At 37.9% G+C, this 17,198-nt stretch overlaps 1 protein-coding gene across 4 annotated transcripts in view; it reads right to left on the bottom strand.

Annotated features, from left to right (window-relative positions):
* Nucleotides 1–6,257: 6,257 nt before the first annotated feature.
* Nucleotides 6,258–17,198, bottom strand: part of ERCC8 (ERCC excision repair 8, CSA ubiquitin ligase complex subunit) — a 64,968-nt gene continuing 54,027 nt past the window's right edge. For all 4 annotated transcript variants that reach the window (XM_023625634.2, XM_023625636.2, XM_070246241.1 and 1 more), the window contains 2 exons: nucleotides 12,118–12,198; nucleotides 6,258–7,054 (listed from right to left, as the gene is read on the bottom strand). In XM_023625634.2, coding sequence (XP_023481402.1) covers nucleotides 6,986–7,054; nucleotides 12,118–12,198 — 150 coding nt within the window. In that variant the 3' untranslated portion in view covers nucleotides 6,258–6,985. The remainder of the gene's footprint in view (nucleotides 7,055–12,117; nucleotides 12,199–17,198) is intronic.

The raw sequence follows: 17,198 nt of genomic DNA, 5'->3' as shown, positions 1-17,198 counted from the left end.
CCGAGGCAGCGTAGGTACACTGAGTAAATTTAGGATTGGATAGTTTGAATAATTTTGGTGGGCTCTGGGCTATAGGGGTGGTCTCTGTTTATCTGATTCCTGGCCTTGGAGTGATTGAGGGCAGGGAGAATATTGGCTTGGTGTGTGAGAGTTTGATAAAGGAGATGTTGGGGTGTGCACTGTGGACTGGTTGGTTTGTGTATCAAAAGTTTACTCCCAGTGAAGTCATTTGCTATTCCTGGGAATTAGTTAGTCCCAGGAGGGGCAGTGTCACCAGGCTCAAGGCCCTAAATGCCAGAGTATCAAGAATACAAAAAATAAGAAAATGTAGTCATTTTCTGTGATGCTTGGGCATCATTTAAGGAGTCTTTGGGGTGACACTGGTGGAGACTTAAAAGTAGGGCATAAGCTGCCCTAAACAGTGTAGAAAACATTTCACTATGAAAGTAGAAAGGAGGAATACAAGTAGAGGAGTCCCTGTAGGCCATCCTATAACTAGATTTTCTATTTATATGACATTAACGAAGAAAACAGAACTGAAATTCTTAGAGTTTCTAACAATATCTTTGTGGAGTTGTAAAGTGTATTAAAAATATGTTCTCTATATATATCAAGGTGGCAAGTCCAGCAGTTATTTTGTTGGAAGATACGAAATGATATGTTAGTAAAGTAAATGTAAAGGTTAATGGTATTGTGTGTAACCAAGGGGAAAGAGCGGTTGCAGTGGTCATGGTAGGAGACCCCGGGTGAGAGTGGGAAAAGGCCTTGGGAAGTAGGGGGTCCTCTCCCCAGAGGGTTGAACGATTTCACTGATATGAGGCAGGGGACTCCAGGGAAAGCAATAATCTCCAGTAATATTTAGAATGGTACAGATAGAAGTAACCTCTATCAGATTCCCTTAAGGCAGGGAGTGTAGGGTATGCCTTTTGACAGAGAACAAGGAGTACAGCAGGATCATGGAGTAAGCAGACAGTAAGCTCAGAAGTGTAATGGGATCCCTAATATCAAAGGGAGAAAAGCAAAACTGTCTTGGGTCCAATCTGTGCCTTAGGAGAGGAGGCCATGGGCATTGCTGGGGCACAGATTTTAGTGTCCAGGGTGATGTCATCTCCAACGTTGAGGTCGTGGATTGGTGTATCATCTGGGATGTGGGACTAGGGTATCCTTTCCAAGAGGGTACCCACTCGAGGTGATGTGGGTCTCAGCATTGGCCATGTTTGGTTGAAACAATAGCTTATTTAGAGGATTTGGGCCTCCAGATTGTAAATTCATGAAAGCATCCAGATCAGCAGTAATAAGACCAACAGTCAACAGAAAGATATGTAAATGCATCTGACGGCGTTTTTTGTTTTTTGGTGGAAGTTTAAGCTCAAATGGATCCCATATCAGACGAGCAGCTGTCTGGTCCATGGTCGATCTGGTTAATGGGTCCCAGGAGAGTATGCGCCCTTGATCTGGCCTACAGCCCTTCTGGGATGGGGGAATGATAAAAAACTTATAAAGATGGGGAAGGCATTATAAAAAGTGCCTCATATGTAATGTCTTTTTGTGTGTGTGTGTGTGTGTGTGTGAGGAAGATTAGCTCTGACTAACTACTGCCAATCCTCCTCTTTTTGCTGAGGAAGACTGGCCCTGAGCTAACATCCATGTCCCATCTTCCTCCTTTATATGTGGGGCGCCTACCACAGCATGGCTTTTGCCAAGCAGTGCCAGCCCCTACAATGAGTCTTTATATACATGAAGACAATGCACCTCCTCCTTTAAATATAACAAAGGGTGATGAGAAAGTTCTTAAAGTTGGTGTGAGGTGTAAATTGGCCAAGGGGACTTGAATTAAGAGAGACTAAGGCCTGGAGCAAGAAAGACCATTTAGGGGTCCATTTACCTGACCGGAATTTGAAAAGGAGTCATTTGAGAAGACCATTATGTCTCTTAATTAAATCAGCTATTTGAGACCTATTAGGAACATGAAAGTTCTATTGAATCTCTTTTCCAAGAGACTAGCATTGTGTATTTTGAGAAGTAAAATGTGTCTTGGTTATTACCAGTAATGTCTGTAACTCCGAAAGTAATATGAAGTGTCTGGTAAGGCTGTGTACTGTGGCCTTAGTATAAGTGGAGATGTGTGATTTTGATTTATATTTTGGATATCTGTGAGGCAAGAGGGTCCCAGAGTTCTTTTTCTCTCTGAAAGGGAAAACTTTTAGCCAATGGCCCAACAGTTTATAATAAACGTGAAGACAGGGCTACTTGTTGGCCAGAGTGGCCAGCGCTAAGATGACTGCCTGAAGTTTGGCCAAGTGTTGTGTTGTTTCTTGAGTCTTGTCTTTTATTAGGGATGTCCTGGCTAACAGATGGAAAGCAGCAACATTCCACTGAGCTCCATCACGTATGACGGTTAGCAGCGGATTTGCATAGTCCAGGTACTCCCATTGCTGTTCCTGCAGCTAGTCCCAAGTGGCTTCCCAGGTAGCCAAGTGGTTTGGGGGAGGGATGACATTCTCCAGCATCACGGCATCTGGCAAGGGACTGTGGACAGGGGAAGCCACCTCCTCCTGCAGGTGGAATATGCCAGAGAGCCCAGGTTTGGTTCTATCCTGTCTTAAGGAGGCCTGGGGAGCTATGCTAAGTTTCTGGTGTGCTGTTTCTATGACCTGAGGCTTAACAGGCAGCTGGGAATGGAAGGTCATAGGCTTAGGGTCTGTAAGAGCCTCTATTTTCCGGAGAGCCCAGCGGGTCTTTTTTTTGTTTGTTTTAATGCAGTATATTCTGAAGCTCATGAGAGGGGCAGTTTCTTGCATTAGAAGTCATTGGCAAGATCTGGAGACTCCAGGAGGCAAGACAAGAGGTTGCCAGTCTCTTTAGTGAAGGAACCCTTGATGGCACTAACAGGAGTGCCTGTTGATTTTAATCTGAAGGTAAAATTTGTAAATAAAGCGTATGTTGCCATCAGAACCCCCAAGTTCGAAAAGATGTTGGACCTGTATATCCTAAATGAGTGTTATCAAATGAGTCTCCTTGGAGGAGAATGTCATCAATGTAATGTCATACCTCTGCTCCTGGAGAAAAGGTGGACGTAGTTGAGATCTGGTCTGCAAAGACTGTGATGGCAGGTACCCGATGGGTAGCCTGGAAAAGGTGTATTTTACCTCTTGGAGGTAAAGGCAGCTGAGAGGTTGTTGAAATAGGCACTGAACAGAACACATTAGCCAAATCTACAAGAGCAAAATATTTAATGTTTGTTGATTGAATAGAATCAGTACCTTTGGTAATACTGGATATTGGGTATGGGAGCCCCAGTGGATGAGACCACAGCTGTAGGAATCCACAAGATGCCCTTTTCATCTTTTTCATATAAATTCTTTAGTAGATTAATTTAGCATATAAATTTTGGATTTCCAATTGGACCGAATGATAAAACTGTTATATATATATATGAATATATTATTTCATTACCTTTTATTTTCTCCCCCACACCTAAGGTCTGCTTTATTTTTGTCTTTAAACCAGTAAGTAATCTAGAATCAGTATTATGTTTGCTAGACTGGCATTTGCTTAGTACCTGAGATTTCAAGTTCCAGTTTTTTTCCTTGGGCATTTAGCCACCTAACCTGGCAGTCTTTTTTCCTTTATTTCCTTCCTGTTTCAGGCTTTTGCCCCCTGAAGGCACAGTCTTTACTTTCTTTTTCTGGCTGATAAGAGGAAAAGCTGGCAGGCTGAAGGGGCCAAGTGCCTCCAGGCGACCTCTCCCTGGGAAGGCCCCAGTCCACAGAATAATCTGTCCTTTCCTCACACCCCAACTTTTTAAAACAAAATCTTTTCGAATGGTTTGTATTTCTAGGCAACTAAACTTTTCCTATTTTTTTTCTTTTGGATGTTTACCTGATAAGCTCCTGATGGTCCCAAGTTGCCTCTGCTGAGAGTGGCAGCACCCAATCTCTAGGGTGTCCCCATGAACCTTAGAGGGCTAGGGTCTATGTCTAGGACAGCAATGGTGGCATCAGCTTTATCTTTCACATTTGTTGTTTTGAGCGTGAGACCCTTTGCCTGCTGATAAGCAGCACCTTTTTTAAGAGAGCCCGTGTGCATGGAGGATTAGGTGTTTTCCAGTTTTTATTAATTGCATCATCTCTTCACAGTTTGTGGGGGTACTAGAACCAGATGCTCCCTTCCTGTCCTCTTTTTCATTAAACATTGAGCTAGTGGTCTCCTGGGATAGGACCTCTTAGACTCCACTGGGCTGAGGAACAAGTCGCTCGAGATAGCAGCAGGCAGAACAGCAGAGAAGGTTGTGACCTGGACAGTAACATTTGTGGGGAACTGTGATCTCCTGAGGCGGCCGTCAAACAGAACCCACAAATGGCCTCAGCACGCATGTTCAGGCAGAGCCATCTCCTACTCTCTGAAGAACAGTTCAGAATTTGACTCAGAAAAGCTCAGAAGGGAAAAGCGAAGTGGTTGATGGTACAAGTACCTCCAGGAGCATGTAACGTCCCAGACATTAGCTACTTTCATCTGAATGACTCAGATGGCCCCACTGCTTGTCAGTGCTGCCTGGTCAGTGAATTAGACTCCCATAGCCCTAGGAGGAAAGTCACTCCGCAGCCCCTTTGGAGAGAACTTTTTGAGATGTATATATACCCCTAGGGGTTCTATCCTGGACCCTGGGCATCTACCAAGGTGGGGAAATATGGTCAGTGCCCCCTTTAGGTTGGGAAATCATGGCAATACCTGACAGAAAACAGCACAACAGTCAGCAAGCAGCAAGTGTGCCAACAACCAGGGCTGCCCTTTCAGGCAGTGGCTACCGACTGCTGGATCCAGTTAGTAAGCCAAGAGCAGATTAAGGACATATCTCCATCTAGTGTGAAACCACACATCTCACTTTGCCAAATGTGTTAAGATTTTTACCTGGGATTTGTTCTAATCAGGTATGGTGAAGACACACAGACATGGAAATGACTGTCATGAAAGAAGTAGTTTATGCTCACAGATGCCTAGCACCAGGAGGCACAGCACACCATGCCATGCAGGGCCATAGGCGGAAGGACCAGGGTGGGTCAGGAGGCAGAGGGAGAGGGCAGAGGATGGCCCAGAGCCTTTATTGGGGTTATTGTGGGAAGGAATGGGTGAAGCAGGGTAGGTCCACTTAGTAGGATTGGATAGAATGAATAATTTCAGTAGACTCTGGGCTATAGGGTGGTTCTTAGTTGCCTGGCACCTGGCCCTGGGGTGATTTAAGGCAGGGGTAATACTGGCTTGGTGTGTGAGAGTTTGATAAAGAAGATTGTTGGGGGTGTGGACTGCAGACTGGTTGGTTGGTATATCAAAGGCATGCTCCCAGGGGAGTCCTTTGTTATCTCTAGGAATGAGCTAGTCCTGGGAGGGGCAGTGTTGCCAGGATCAAGGCCCCAAATGCCAGAGTTTCAAGAATACATAAAATAATATAATCAATACACTCACTTATACCAAATGACACAGAGGGGTTTCTATGAGCTATACTGAAAAAAAAAATCAAGACAGAACATGTATATCCCATTTTTGCAAAATAAAAATACTTCCCCACTTATGTCTACATAGGTCCATATAGGATTGTAATGTGCAAGAACACACACTTGGTTAATAACTTGGATTGTGGCAGGGGTGGTAAGAGATGGGGTAGGAGGTGCTGATGTGGGAGGAGTTTACATGACAACAGCATGCTGAACATCTCATTATGCAAAATTATGTGTGTCATAAGGAGACGCAGGAAGAAAGGCTACCAAAATGTTAGTAATGATTATCTTAGCGTGGTATCATTCCAGGTGACCATTATAGTCTTTTATAAGTTTCTATGTTTCTTGAATTATTTACTATAAGCATGTGTATTTATATAATTAGAAAGAAGTAATATAGTTATTTGCAGTTTGGAGGAGATATTTTCTTAAAATTAAAAAAACAATTTCCAATTTCAATACCATTCTCAAAGGTCATAAGCATCCTCACCAAGGAGGAAAAAAGTGACAGGGAAATGGTCAGGGCTTAAGAAAATCAACTATAAAGTAAATGAATGGAAAACATTTGGCCTGAAAGGTCTGATATGAGGCCTAAAATTTACACACTTAAAAAACTCAACAACTGTATACTTGGTATTCAAGCTCCAGAAATTTCTCTTACTAGTCTCCTGCTGATAATAATCAAGAAAGGGAATATAAGATTAGCTTCATGATAATCACTTGTAGATTAGGACAGAAGAAGACTAGACAATAAGATAACAATTTTATGACAACATTTCATGTTTAAGCCAGATTCCCTGCCAGGACATTTTCTGCTTCATTGAATGAAATAGGACTTAGTTAACTCTTAAGGAGATTCATAGAAAGGAAGTTCAAGCATGAGTACAAGCTGCCATATGACACATTCAAATAAAGGAAACATGGGATTTTCCTCAAGTTAAAAACTTCTGGATTGAGTCCTTTTTGGTTTGAGTCCAAAAATATTTAACATATATCTAGACAATGGTCAACTAAATGAAATCATTACAAAAATTGAATACATGAATAAGAACTAAAAAATTCTGATACTAAATTTTCAACTACTATTTTTGATGTAATCATCTTCAGTAAAATCATCCTTGAGAGTGAAAATGAACCGTGTACAGCCCATTAGGAGAAAGTCAGTGCTGAAACCTCCACTTGCCCGTCCTCTGAGACTGCATTTATGGTTCACACAATCTGCTGAAGGTCCCACATGGGGTGCTGTGACCTGTCTCCTTATACTGTGGCAATAGGGGTTGCCCCAGGCCATGGCACCTGGGATCAAGGAGACATGTTTTGACAACTGTAGAGAAGTCAACTATATAGTCATGCAAATACTACCTCACTTTAAAACATGGGGAAAAAAATCATCCAAATTCAAGGCTAATTTAGCTGTCACTGGAGAGTTAAAAAAAGTCCCATTTCAAAAGCTTCATCAATAGAGACACAAAAGTACTAAGGATTGATATTCATCCATCTTCATCACTGCTGCTCCAGGCATCTTCAAATGCTGGATTTAACTGTGATTTGGTTGTAGTCTTAAAAAAAGGGGAAAAAAGGGAAGATTCAATTATTCTATTTTATAATTTTAGGCTCACAATATAGTTATGAAATATATCAGATGAAAAGCAACTGGATTATTTTGAAAGAAACTATAGAATTGTTAATTTTGAAACAAAAGTAATGTAAGAAACACCCAACATACAATATAAAATAATGTAACTTCATTTTAAATAGACATACCAGACTTTAAATTATCTGTGGCCTTCAAAGTAGTTATCTCACAAACACACACAAACATTTTATATATATTTATACATATATGTATATATGTGTATACACACATAACACACACACACACACACACACACACACACACACTATGATGCTGCTGTTACTTAAGGAATTTCGACAACTCTTTGGAATTACCTGGAGAAGGTGGCACATTAACATCCATGTGGCTAAGACTGGACTCAGGTCTATAGTCTAACCTGACAGCCCAAAATATTGTTGGCAACTTTTTATTGTTTGAATGGACCTGGGTTTTATAAATAAGCAAATATCTATATCTGGGAAATGAGGTATTCATCAAACTGAGTAATACCTTTTTAGTGCAAAAAGTAATGTGGGTTATTTAGTGAGGTTTACTTATTTATTTATTTTTTATTTATTTAACTACTAGCAAAGTAGTTCAGAAGAACATAGAAAATGTGTCAGAATGGTAACATGGTTTCCATTAGCATATAGGTTCCCTGGGAGATTTCTTGGAAAGATAACATGCATTTGGATGGTGTTTATTTAAAACAGTATTCTTACAACTTTAGAGCTAAACCTAGTAAAGGTAATCATCAACTAGAGGAATTTTAATTATCTGTGGTATTTCAAATCAATTCACTTTTTGGGGAAAGTTTTTGAACGGCTACCTTCTTATTCTCTGGCAGATGACTGAAGGTCTTTAAGATGGTCTCATTTTTTTGAGTATCTGGGCATTATGAGCCAGGTTTGCTTCTTACTCTGCAGCTTTTACGTTAGCTACAAGTTTGTTCAGACCCCAAACCCAATATGTATTAGCGCCAGGCCTACCCTTAAGTTATCTTAGATTTATTGCCTTTTACAACATACAGCAATATTTTATGTTAAGGGTAACCCCTATTGTATATCTGAAAACGTTCGTTTCCTTTTTGATGAACATTATGACTTGGAATCTTATAATTCAAACAGTAACAGTAGAAAAAGTGGGTGTTTCCAGTAAATTCCCCAAGTGTCAGGCAGGATAGTTGAAAAACAATATATTAATTTAGGTATCCTTTATAGCTTTTAAAGCTATGGATCAGAGTCCGTTACTAAACCTAATGCTGGCTACTATACATAGTAAAAACCGTCACTGTTACTAAACCTAATGCTGGCTATTGTCACTTAGTTGTACAAACAAAATTCCATCATACTTCAAATGTCCAGATAAAAACTGTTACCAAACCTCAGCTAACTATTCGTTTATTTCCAACAGCAGTCCACTGATTTAAGAGTAGCATACTGAAGTCTGTTTAGTTATTCTTTCATCCAAATGTTTAGTGAATTTCCTATCTTTTGGGGTTTATAATTTTGCTACTAAGTTAGGTTATTTAGTGAGAGTTTACTCACAGACGTATTGTGTCTGTGGGGGTGGCGATTCCTCTTCCCTACTCTATCTTAGAGCCTTTAACTCCTCCTTACATATCTACGCAAAATGTCTCTGGGTGGATAAGCCACACAAAGGTCATACCTTCTAATTCCACTATAGAAGCCCAATATGTAACCTATTAAATATTTTGATTTCACTGAAGACTCAACAGAGAAGCAAAATGATATTTTATCGTAACTTACTGCTGCTATGGTAAGCAAAGAAAAATAATCATGTGAAAATTTAAATACATTTGCACATAAATTTTACTGTGCATAGTAGTAAAGGATAACAATATGAATGCATTACAGTATTATCAGAAGTATATTTTATTGCTAGAAAAGTCACAAATAAAATATACTCGTAGTTATAAGCTGCAGTAAAAATGTACATGGATGCGGTACACATACTACTGTTTGAGACCCACTGATAAAGTGTAACCACTATCTGTTACTTCAGTTTTCTCTACAACATCTCCTCCTAGTGGACATCCTTTCTCTCCTTGAACATAGCCATCTCTACCTCACCAGGCTGCCTGTTTTGCTGACAGACAGTTGCGAATGTTATGGAGACAGGGAAGCATGAGTTTAGAGGGGATCTAGTCCAGGTCCAAATAATGGGAAAGAAGAACAAAGCCAAACTTAACATCTGCCATGCACACATCTTGATAAATTTTAAATTTCTTAACTCGCAATAACTGAAAAGTCTCTATAGGTAAAAAATAGGGTTGTGTCAGCAAGTGATTATATGTCTATAAGAGTGGTAAATAAAACTTTTATGTATTGTGTGACTGTCAAAATAAAGTAAGACTCTTGACGAGAGGTCAGATTTAAACTGTAATGTAGCTGCCTTATAGATCTCAGGCAGGGAAAAGTGATTAGGAGTTACACAGGCTTGCCTTGACCATGAGCAAGTTTTAGGAAGAGGGGACAAAAGGAAGGCAGGTTCCTCAGAATATAATAAAACAGCCTGCCAATTATGTAATAGGACTTATGCTTAAAGACCATAAAACCTGTCCCTATCACCCAATGTCCTTCAGTTTCTTATGGTAGCACTAAATTCCTCCTCTATCTTGGATATCAGAAGAAATACCCCTAAGGGATTATACCTTGTTGACGGGGAAGTAAATCTCATCTCAAGGGCAGATTTGAAAAGAAACCTAAGAACAATTTGCTTTGATGATTCTGATATTTGGAGATATCATAAACTTGTCTGAGATCACTAATGAAACCCTGTTACCAGTATTATTATTATTATTTAGTTAACCTGGAACTAAAGACTAAGTGTGTGTGTATGTACGTGTGTGTTTTGTTTTGTTCTGAACTGTGTTATGTTGCCTGTCTGGGAAACTGCAGCAGTCATTTATTTGACAGCTGAGATTTTAAATGAGTTAAACAGTAAATGTACATGTAAGGAGTAGGGTCTTGTGTAGACAGTTTTCTGTACTGGGATCTACATCATGATCATACTCATGTTCTACCTACATTCACAGAAATCTTTCAATCTAAGGTTTTATGAAAATAATCTTAGCACATAACATTTTGTATTAATATGAGAATGATGGCTATCTTAAAGTAAAAGCATATAAACAGTATATTTTAAAGGATAAGGTTTTATAGTTCTAAAACAAAATAAAGTTAACTTGTTTTTTGTGTATCTTTATTTGATTTTCTACTTGTTTAGCTTAATTTCTCATATGCAAAAATTCTTCTAGATGAAGAGTTAAACTAGTACTATAACTACATAATAAGAAAATAAATAGACCATCAGCGTCACATACTGTCTACATAAATTAAGCAATTTAGTTTTCTTCTAATATCCTTTTCCATACATAAATCATAGATTTACTTTTAATTTATTTTTATTGTTTTCATTTGGTTAATGATTGTTATACTTCCTAACATGGCCTATAGTGTTATAACTTTGATTTAATATATACGGTAATTCCCAAACAGCAGGACACAGTAATTAAATAATACTGCAAAATAAATGGCTGAACCAAACTATTTGACCATATTAAGCTTTCCACAGAAGAATAATCATTTAAAGTTGCTGTACACTAAAACTAATCAAAGCCATAATAAACCGAATTAGACATGTGATGAAATCTGGAAGTATTCATACAGTGTTTGGCCAGCTGTATGAAGATTTATCATTGTGTGTTTCTTCTTTTTCATTTGGATTAGAGCCAAAAGAAAATAATTCACAGACTTGACACCGCAGTAAACCATAGCAGTTGCAAATTTAGGTATGAAACATATTTTGTTAATAGCTGCTAAATGCTATCAACTACCCCCATAAAAATCATTTCCATGTGGTTTTGGACAAAGTCTTGTTTTCATAAATGAACTAAATAAATGAAAAATGTTTTTAGAATTTCAAACTTACTCTAGCAATAACTTACTTCCATCTCGATTTAAGATGCTTTGTTTTTAGTATGACTTAGGTAAGATTAACTTAAGGTGTTCCTAACTACATTACTTATATTTCCAACTTCAAAAAATTATATATATAAATATCGGCGTTTAGACATTAGACCTTTTATATCCTAGTAATTTAGATAAATGGGGATGATTAACAGTGCTTAGTAAAATAACCTTTGGTGGGAAAGATATCAGCTTTACACAGCTTAACATAAAAGTAAAAAAATACAGAAGCTACTACTTAAGACCAGGATCATGTCTTATTAATCTTTGTTTACCTACCACACTTTTAAGGCTCTTAGTCACACTGTAATATTTGTACCAATTTATGTTCTAAGATAGGCATTAATGTACTGCTGATAGGAGTGTAAATTGGCAAAATTTGACAGTGTGAATAAAGAGCCTTAAAAATGTCATAAATGATAACTCAAGAGATAAATCTACTTTTAGGTATCTATCCAAAGAAGTAATCAAAAATATAAACAATTTATGGAGAGATATTTACCTTGATTTGTTTATAATGATCAAAAGAAATGTCTCCAAATAGGTACATATTTAAGTAAATTGTGGTATATACATGACAGAATGCTTTATTAGAAACAGTATTTACAAATAGTTATTCATGACATGGAAAAAGGCTTATTGTACAACACTAAGTGAGAAAAGCAGGATGCCAAGTTGTATGTCCAAGCTGTCCAATGTATGTATGTTGATATGTCGTATGTATGTTAGTATGTCATATTAACTATTTTTAGAAAAAACATAGGTGCAGGAAAAAAGCAAGGATGAAGTAAATCAAAATGCTAATAATGATTAATTCAACTTTAGAAATTTATCTTCTTTTAATATTTTTCTGAACTTTCCAAATGTGTTATAACAGGCAAATTATTTTTACAATCAAAAAATAGCAAGAAATGATTTAAATGTCTCTCCCATATAAAGCAAATAAAACTTTTTCCTTTATGATTTAGAAATCATATTTGTACAAATCTGTACAATTTGTACAAATAATATTTACCTCATCATCCTCAGGAACCGCTTCATATAAGGATGGTACCCAAGCAAGAATATTGCAGTCTCTGCTGCCACTATAAAGTTCCTATAACACAGAAAGCAAGGGGTGATTGTGGATCAGGTTAAAGCTGGGACCAATCAGAAATGAACTACATCAATTTGTAAAATAATTGATTCTTAAGTTAGATCAAACAGATGAATTCTATTTCTAATCTCCAAAGAGACTGGGCTGATGTACTTTTTGTTGGATTGTTTGTTTAAGATGTAGTAAAGCTTTGTTTTGTATTTAAAAATAGTATTAGAGTATGTCACAGCTTGCTAACACGTAAAAATTTTTACAAAAACATTCAACAACTTAGTGGTTTTTATCAATCATAGTATCCATTTATTTCAAGTGTCAGAATAGAGAAGAAAAAAAATGCAAGAAATAAAGTTTGTCCTTCTCTGTCAATAACTGAGCTTTAATAAAGACTTCAGTGAAGAAACCATATGAGTTTCTAGCTAATATAGGTCAAAAGTTCACAGAAAGTTTGATTTAGCTCACAGCTGCCTAACTGGCTGTCATTCAACAGGAGAACTTTAACATGTGCCATGCTTGCTGAGAAGTTTATTTTATAGGGGGAAGCTTGGGCTGACGCAGCCTATGCAGTGTCTTTATGGATATGCTGGTTTGCATATGGCTGAACTTTTAGCAAAAGAGTGCAGCTCAAAATCACATGCTGTATTTAGTTGTCACGTCTCTCTTTACTTTCCTTCAACCTGGACAGTTCAGTCTCTCCTTGGCTTTCCTGACCTTGACAACTTTAAAGATACACATTAGTTATTTTGTAGAATGTCCCTCAAACTTTGTTTGTCTTATGTTTGCTCATGGCTAAATTCACATGATGCATCTTTGCCAGGAATATCACAGAAAGTGATGTCCCATACTGGGATATTAACTTTGATCATTTGATTAAGATGGTATCTGCCAGGCTTCTTCAAGGTAAAATTACTCATTTTACCTTTGTAATTAATACTTTGTAGGGTGGTACTGTTTTTTATTTTTAATTGAGGTCATAATAATTTATAACATTGTGAAATTTCAATTGTACATTCTTATTTGTTAGTCACTGTATAAATATGCCACTTCAGCCCTTTTGTCACTCCCTAAAACCATTCCCCTCTGGTGAGCACTAAACTGTTCTCTTTGTCTGTGTGTTAGTTTATCTTACACATATGAGTGAAATCATATGGTGTTTGTCTTTCTCTCTCTGGCTTATTTTGCTTAACATAATATATAGGGTGGTACTTTGAGACTATGTAAATAGCCCATTCCTCATCAGACTTTCAATTTATTAATTTACTTACTTATAACAGAATGGATGCATGGATCCCTATTTTAGTCCCTGAGTTATAACCCATTATTATCATTATTTACTTTTATGTTGGGTGTATCTTGTCAGATTTTTATATTTATGATAGAATTACTATAAATATCAATTTTATTTTCAGATAGTGAGTTTTATGTAATATTTAATTTGGAAAAGTGTTCTGCTGCTAAATGGATGCAAAAGTACTACCCTCTTTTGAGATTTATAGTTATTTTCCTTTTTGGAAATTGTAATAGATGGAACAGGATGACAGGTGCAACTTTTCTGATATACTGCAGTGATTCAAATCTTTCTGAGTACACAGAACATAAAAAATCATATTTATCAGGAGGCAAAGGGCCCCAGGTATCTTGCTGTCCCAGTCTCGTCCCAGCTATCCCAGGGACTGAGGAGAATCAACATCTTGGCACAGTTTTAATCCATTCTAAGCACACCTGTTAGGCAGCTCTGATTTGGTGGAAAGCAATAATTTGTAGTCAGAATACTTGGGTTAAAATCTTGAGTGATGCCAGCATTGTGGCGGATTGAGCTGTTCCCTTAGTCTCTCCCCTCTAAATTATGATGAAACAGACATTCATTAACCAACAGAGGATACCCTACAAAGTACAATAGGATGTCTGAGAGATCCACACAGTCATACATCTGAAGGTGGGGGTACTGGATCCCCAGTAAGCAGTGCAATAAGGTGAGCAGTTCCCCTCCCCCTCCACAGTGGCAGTGATCTAGGTTGCAGGTCTTCACACAGCAGCCAGTGTGTGGCTCTAAGAGGACATGGGGGAGCAGACAGGCCTGCGTGTGAATGCTTTTGGAGTTGCAACCCGGCCCCCGATTCTACACCTAGTGGCATGGCTCAGCCACTGCATGGGCACCCTCACCAAGCACAGCAGTCCAGGCAAACCACCTGTGAGAAGAGAGTAGGTGCACATGTGTGAAAGAAAGCACCCCTCCCCTCCTGCCTAGTGCACCAGCTTGGGCAGTCCCCGGCCAAGGCAGCAGTTCCACCACAGAGCACCTATGTGTGCTTGTGTGACCTGCCAAATGGCTGTGGCCAGCAAGCAAATGCAGACAAGCCCTATCAGAACAACTTCCAGCAGATACAGCAGTTTCAGAACAGACAGCTCCTGTCTCCCCCAAGAGGTGGCAGGTGGCAGGTGGAATCTGTGACCTGATACTACCACTGTGCACCAGGACAGGATCACTTCATCAAACGATGAAGAACTATATTAACACTTCAAAGCAAAAGGAAAATGACAAGTCTCCAGAAACCAATCCTGAAGTAACAGAAATTTACAATCTAAATGACAGAGAATTCAAAATATTTCTCATAAACTCAATGAGTTACAAGAAAACTCAGAAAGACAGTTGAATGAACTCAGGAGTAAAATTAATGAGCAGAAGGAAGACTTCACCAAAGAGATTGAAACTCTAAAAAAACCCCACACCAAACAAATTCTGGAGATGAAGAACACAATGAATGAGATTAAAAAACAATCTAGAAAACTTAAAAAACAGAGCTGACATTCTGGAGGACATAATTAGCAATTTAGAGGACAGAAATATAGATTTAAATAGATAAAATGGGTAAAAAAATTATATAGAAATGCTTCAGGTGGAGGAGGGGAGAGAACTAAGACTTAAAAAAATGAAGAAAGTCTTGGAGAAATCTCTGACTCAATTAGGAAATGCAATGTAAGCATTATAGGTATTCCAGAGGAAGAAGAGAGGGAGAAAGGAGCAGACAGCTTGTTCAAAGAAATAACAGCTGAGAACTTCCCAAACTTGGGGAAGAAACTGGACTTACAAGTATATGAAGCCTACAGAGCTCCTAATTACATCAATGCAAAAAGACTATCTCCAAGGCATATGATAGTAAAACTGGCAAAAGCCAATGACAAATAAAAAACATTAAGGGTAGCAAGGGACAAAAGTCAATGACAAAGAAAAAACATTAAGGGCAGCAAGGCAGAAGAGAATAATCTACAAAAGAACCCCTGTCAGCCTTTCAGAAGATTTCTCAGCAGAAAATGTACAGGCTAAGAGAGACTGGAATGATATATTCAAAATACTGAAACACAAAAACTTTCAGCCAGGAATATTCTATCCAGGAAACTATAATTCAGATACAATGGAGAAATAAAAGCTTTCCCAGATAAACAAAAGCTGAGGGACTTCATCGCTACTAGACCTCCCCTACAAGAAATGATCAAGAAGTTCCACATACCTGAAACAAAACAGGAAAGATTTACAAAGCCTTGAGCAAGGAGATAAATAGACAAAATCAGAAAATTGCAGCTATCAGAACAGATTACCAAACACTTAATTACAACATAAAACATAAGGGGCAGGAAAGCATCAAATATAACTATAAACACTTTATTTTAATCACAAACTCACAAGACAAAACAGAATAACTTGTGACACCAATAACTTAGAAGAGGAAGAGGAAAGGGAGGGAAACTGCTTAGGCTAAAGAAGTAATAGGCCATCAGAAAATGGACTATCTCATCTATGAGATCTTTTATACAAACCTCATAATAACCACTAAACAAAAAATCAGAAGAGAGACAAATCATAAAGAAAGAGAAAACTGAAAAAACTATCAAAGAAAACCACCAAACTGAAATGGCAATCAGAAACACAAGGGAAGAGAAACAAGGGAAATATAGAACTGGAAAACAAGAGATAAAATGGCAGTATTAAGCCCTCATATATCAATAATCACTCTACATGTAAACGGATTGAATTCTCCAATCAAAAGACAGAGAATGTCTGAATGGATGAAAAAAATAAGACCCAACAATTTGCTGCCTCCAGGAAACACACCTCAGCTCTAAAGACAAACACAGGCTCAGAGTGAAGGGATGGAACATGATACTCCAAGCAAATGCCAAACAAAACAAAGCAGGTGTTGCCATACCAGACAAAGCAGACTTCAAGATAAAAAGGCAATGAGAGACAAAGAGGGGCAGTATATAATGACAAAAGGGACATTCCACCAAGAGGACATAACACTTACGAATATATATGCATCTAACACAGGACCACTCAAGTATATAAAGCATTTATTACACACACTTAAAGGTAGAAATTAACAGCAACACAATAATAGCAGAGGACTACAACATCCCACTTACATCAATGGATAAGGAAATAGTGGAATTAAATGAAAAACCAGACCGGATGAACTTAATAGATATAGATATATAGAACATTCAATCCAAAAACAGAATACACGTTCTTCTCAAGTGCACATGGAACAGATAGAGAACATGCTGGGAAACAAGGCAAGTCTCAATAAATTTAAGAAGATTGAAATCATATCAAGCATCTTTCCCAACCACAATGCCATGAAACTAGAAATGAACTACAAGAAAAAAGTTGGGAAGGTCACAAATATGTGGTGACTAAACAACATGCTACTGAACAACCACTGGATCAATGAAGAAATCAAAGGAGAAATCAAAAAATACTTGAAGATAAACAAAAATGAAAATACATCAAACCAACACTTATGGGAGGCAGCAAAAGTGATTCTAAGAGGGAAATTCTTAGCAATACAGGTGCACCTCAACAAGCAAGAAAAATCTCAAATAAGTAATCTTAAGCTACACCTAACAGAATTAGAAAAAGGACAAAGCCCAAAGTCAGCAGAAGGAAGGAAATAATGAAAATTAGAGCAGAAATAAATGAAATAGAGACCAACAAAAGAGTAGAA

The sequence above is a fragment of the Equus caballus genome, chromosome 21, assembly GCF_041296265.1.
Source record: "Equus caballus isolate H_3958 breed thoroughbred chromosome 21, TB-T2T, whole genome shotgun sequence".
Taxonomy (NCBI): Eukaryota; Metazoa; Chordata; class Mammalia; order Perissodactyla; family Equidae; genus Equus; species Equus caballus.
The sequence above is the reverse complement of the archived record's forward strand: the minus strand, read 5'-3'. Positions and strand labels throughout refer to the sequence as shown.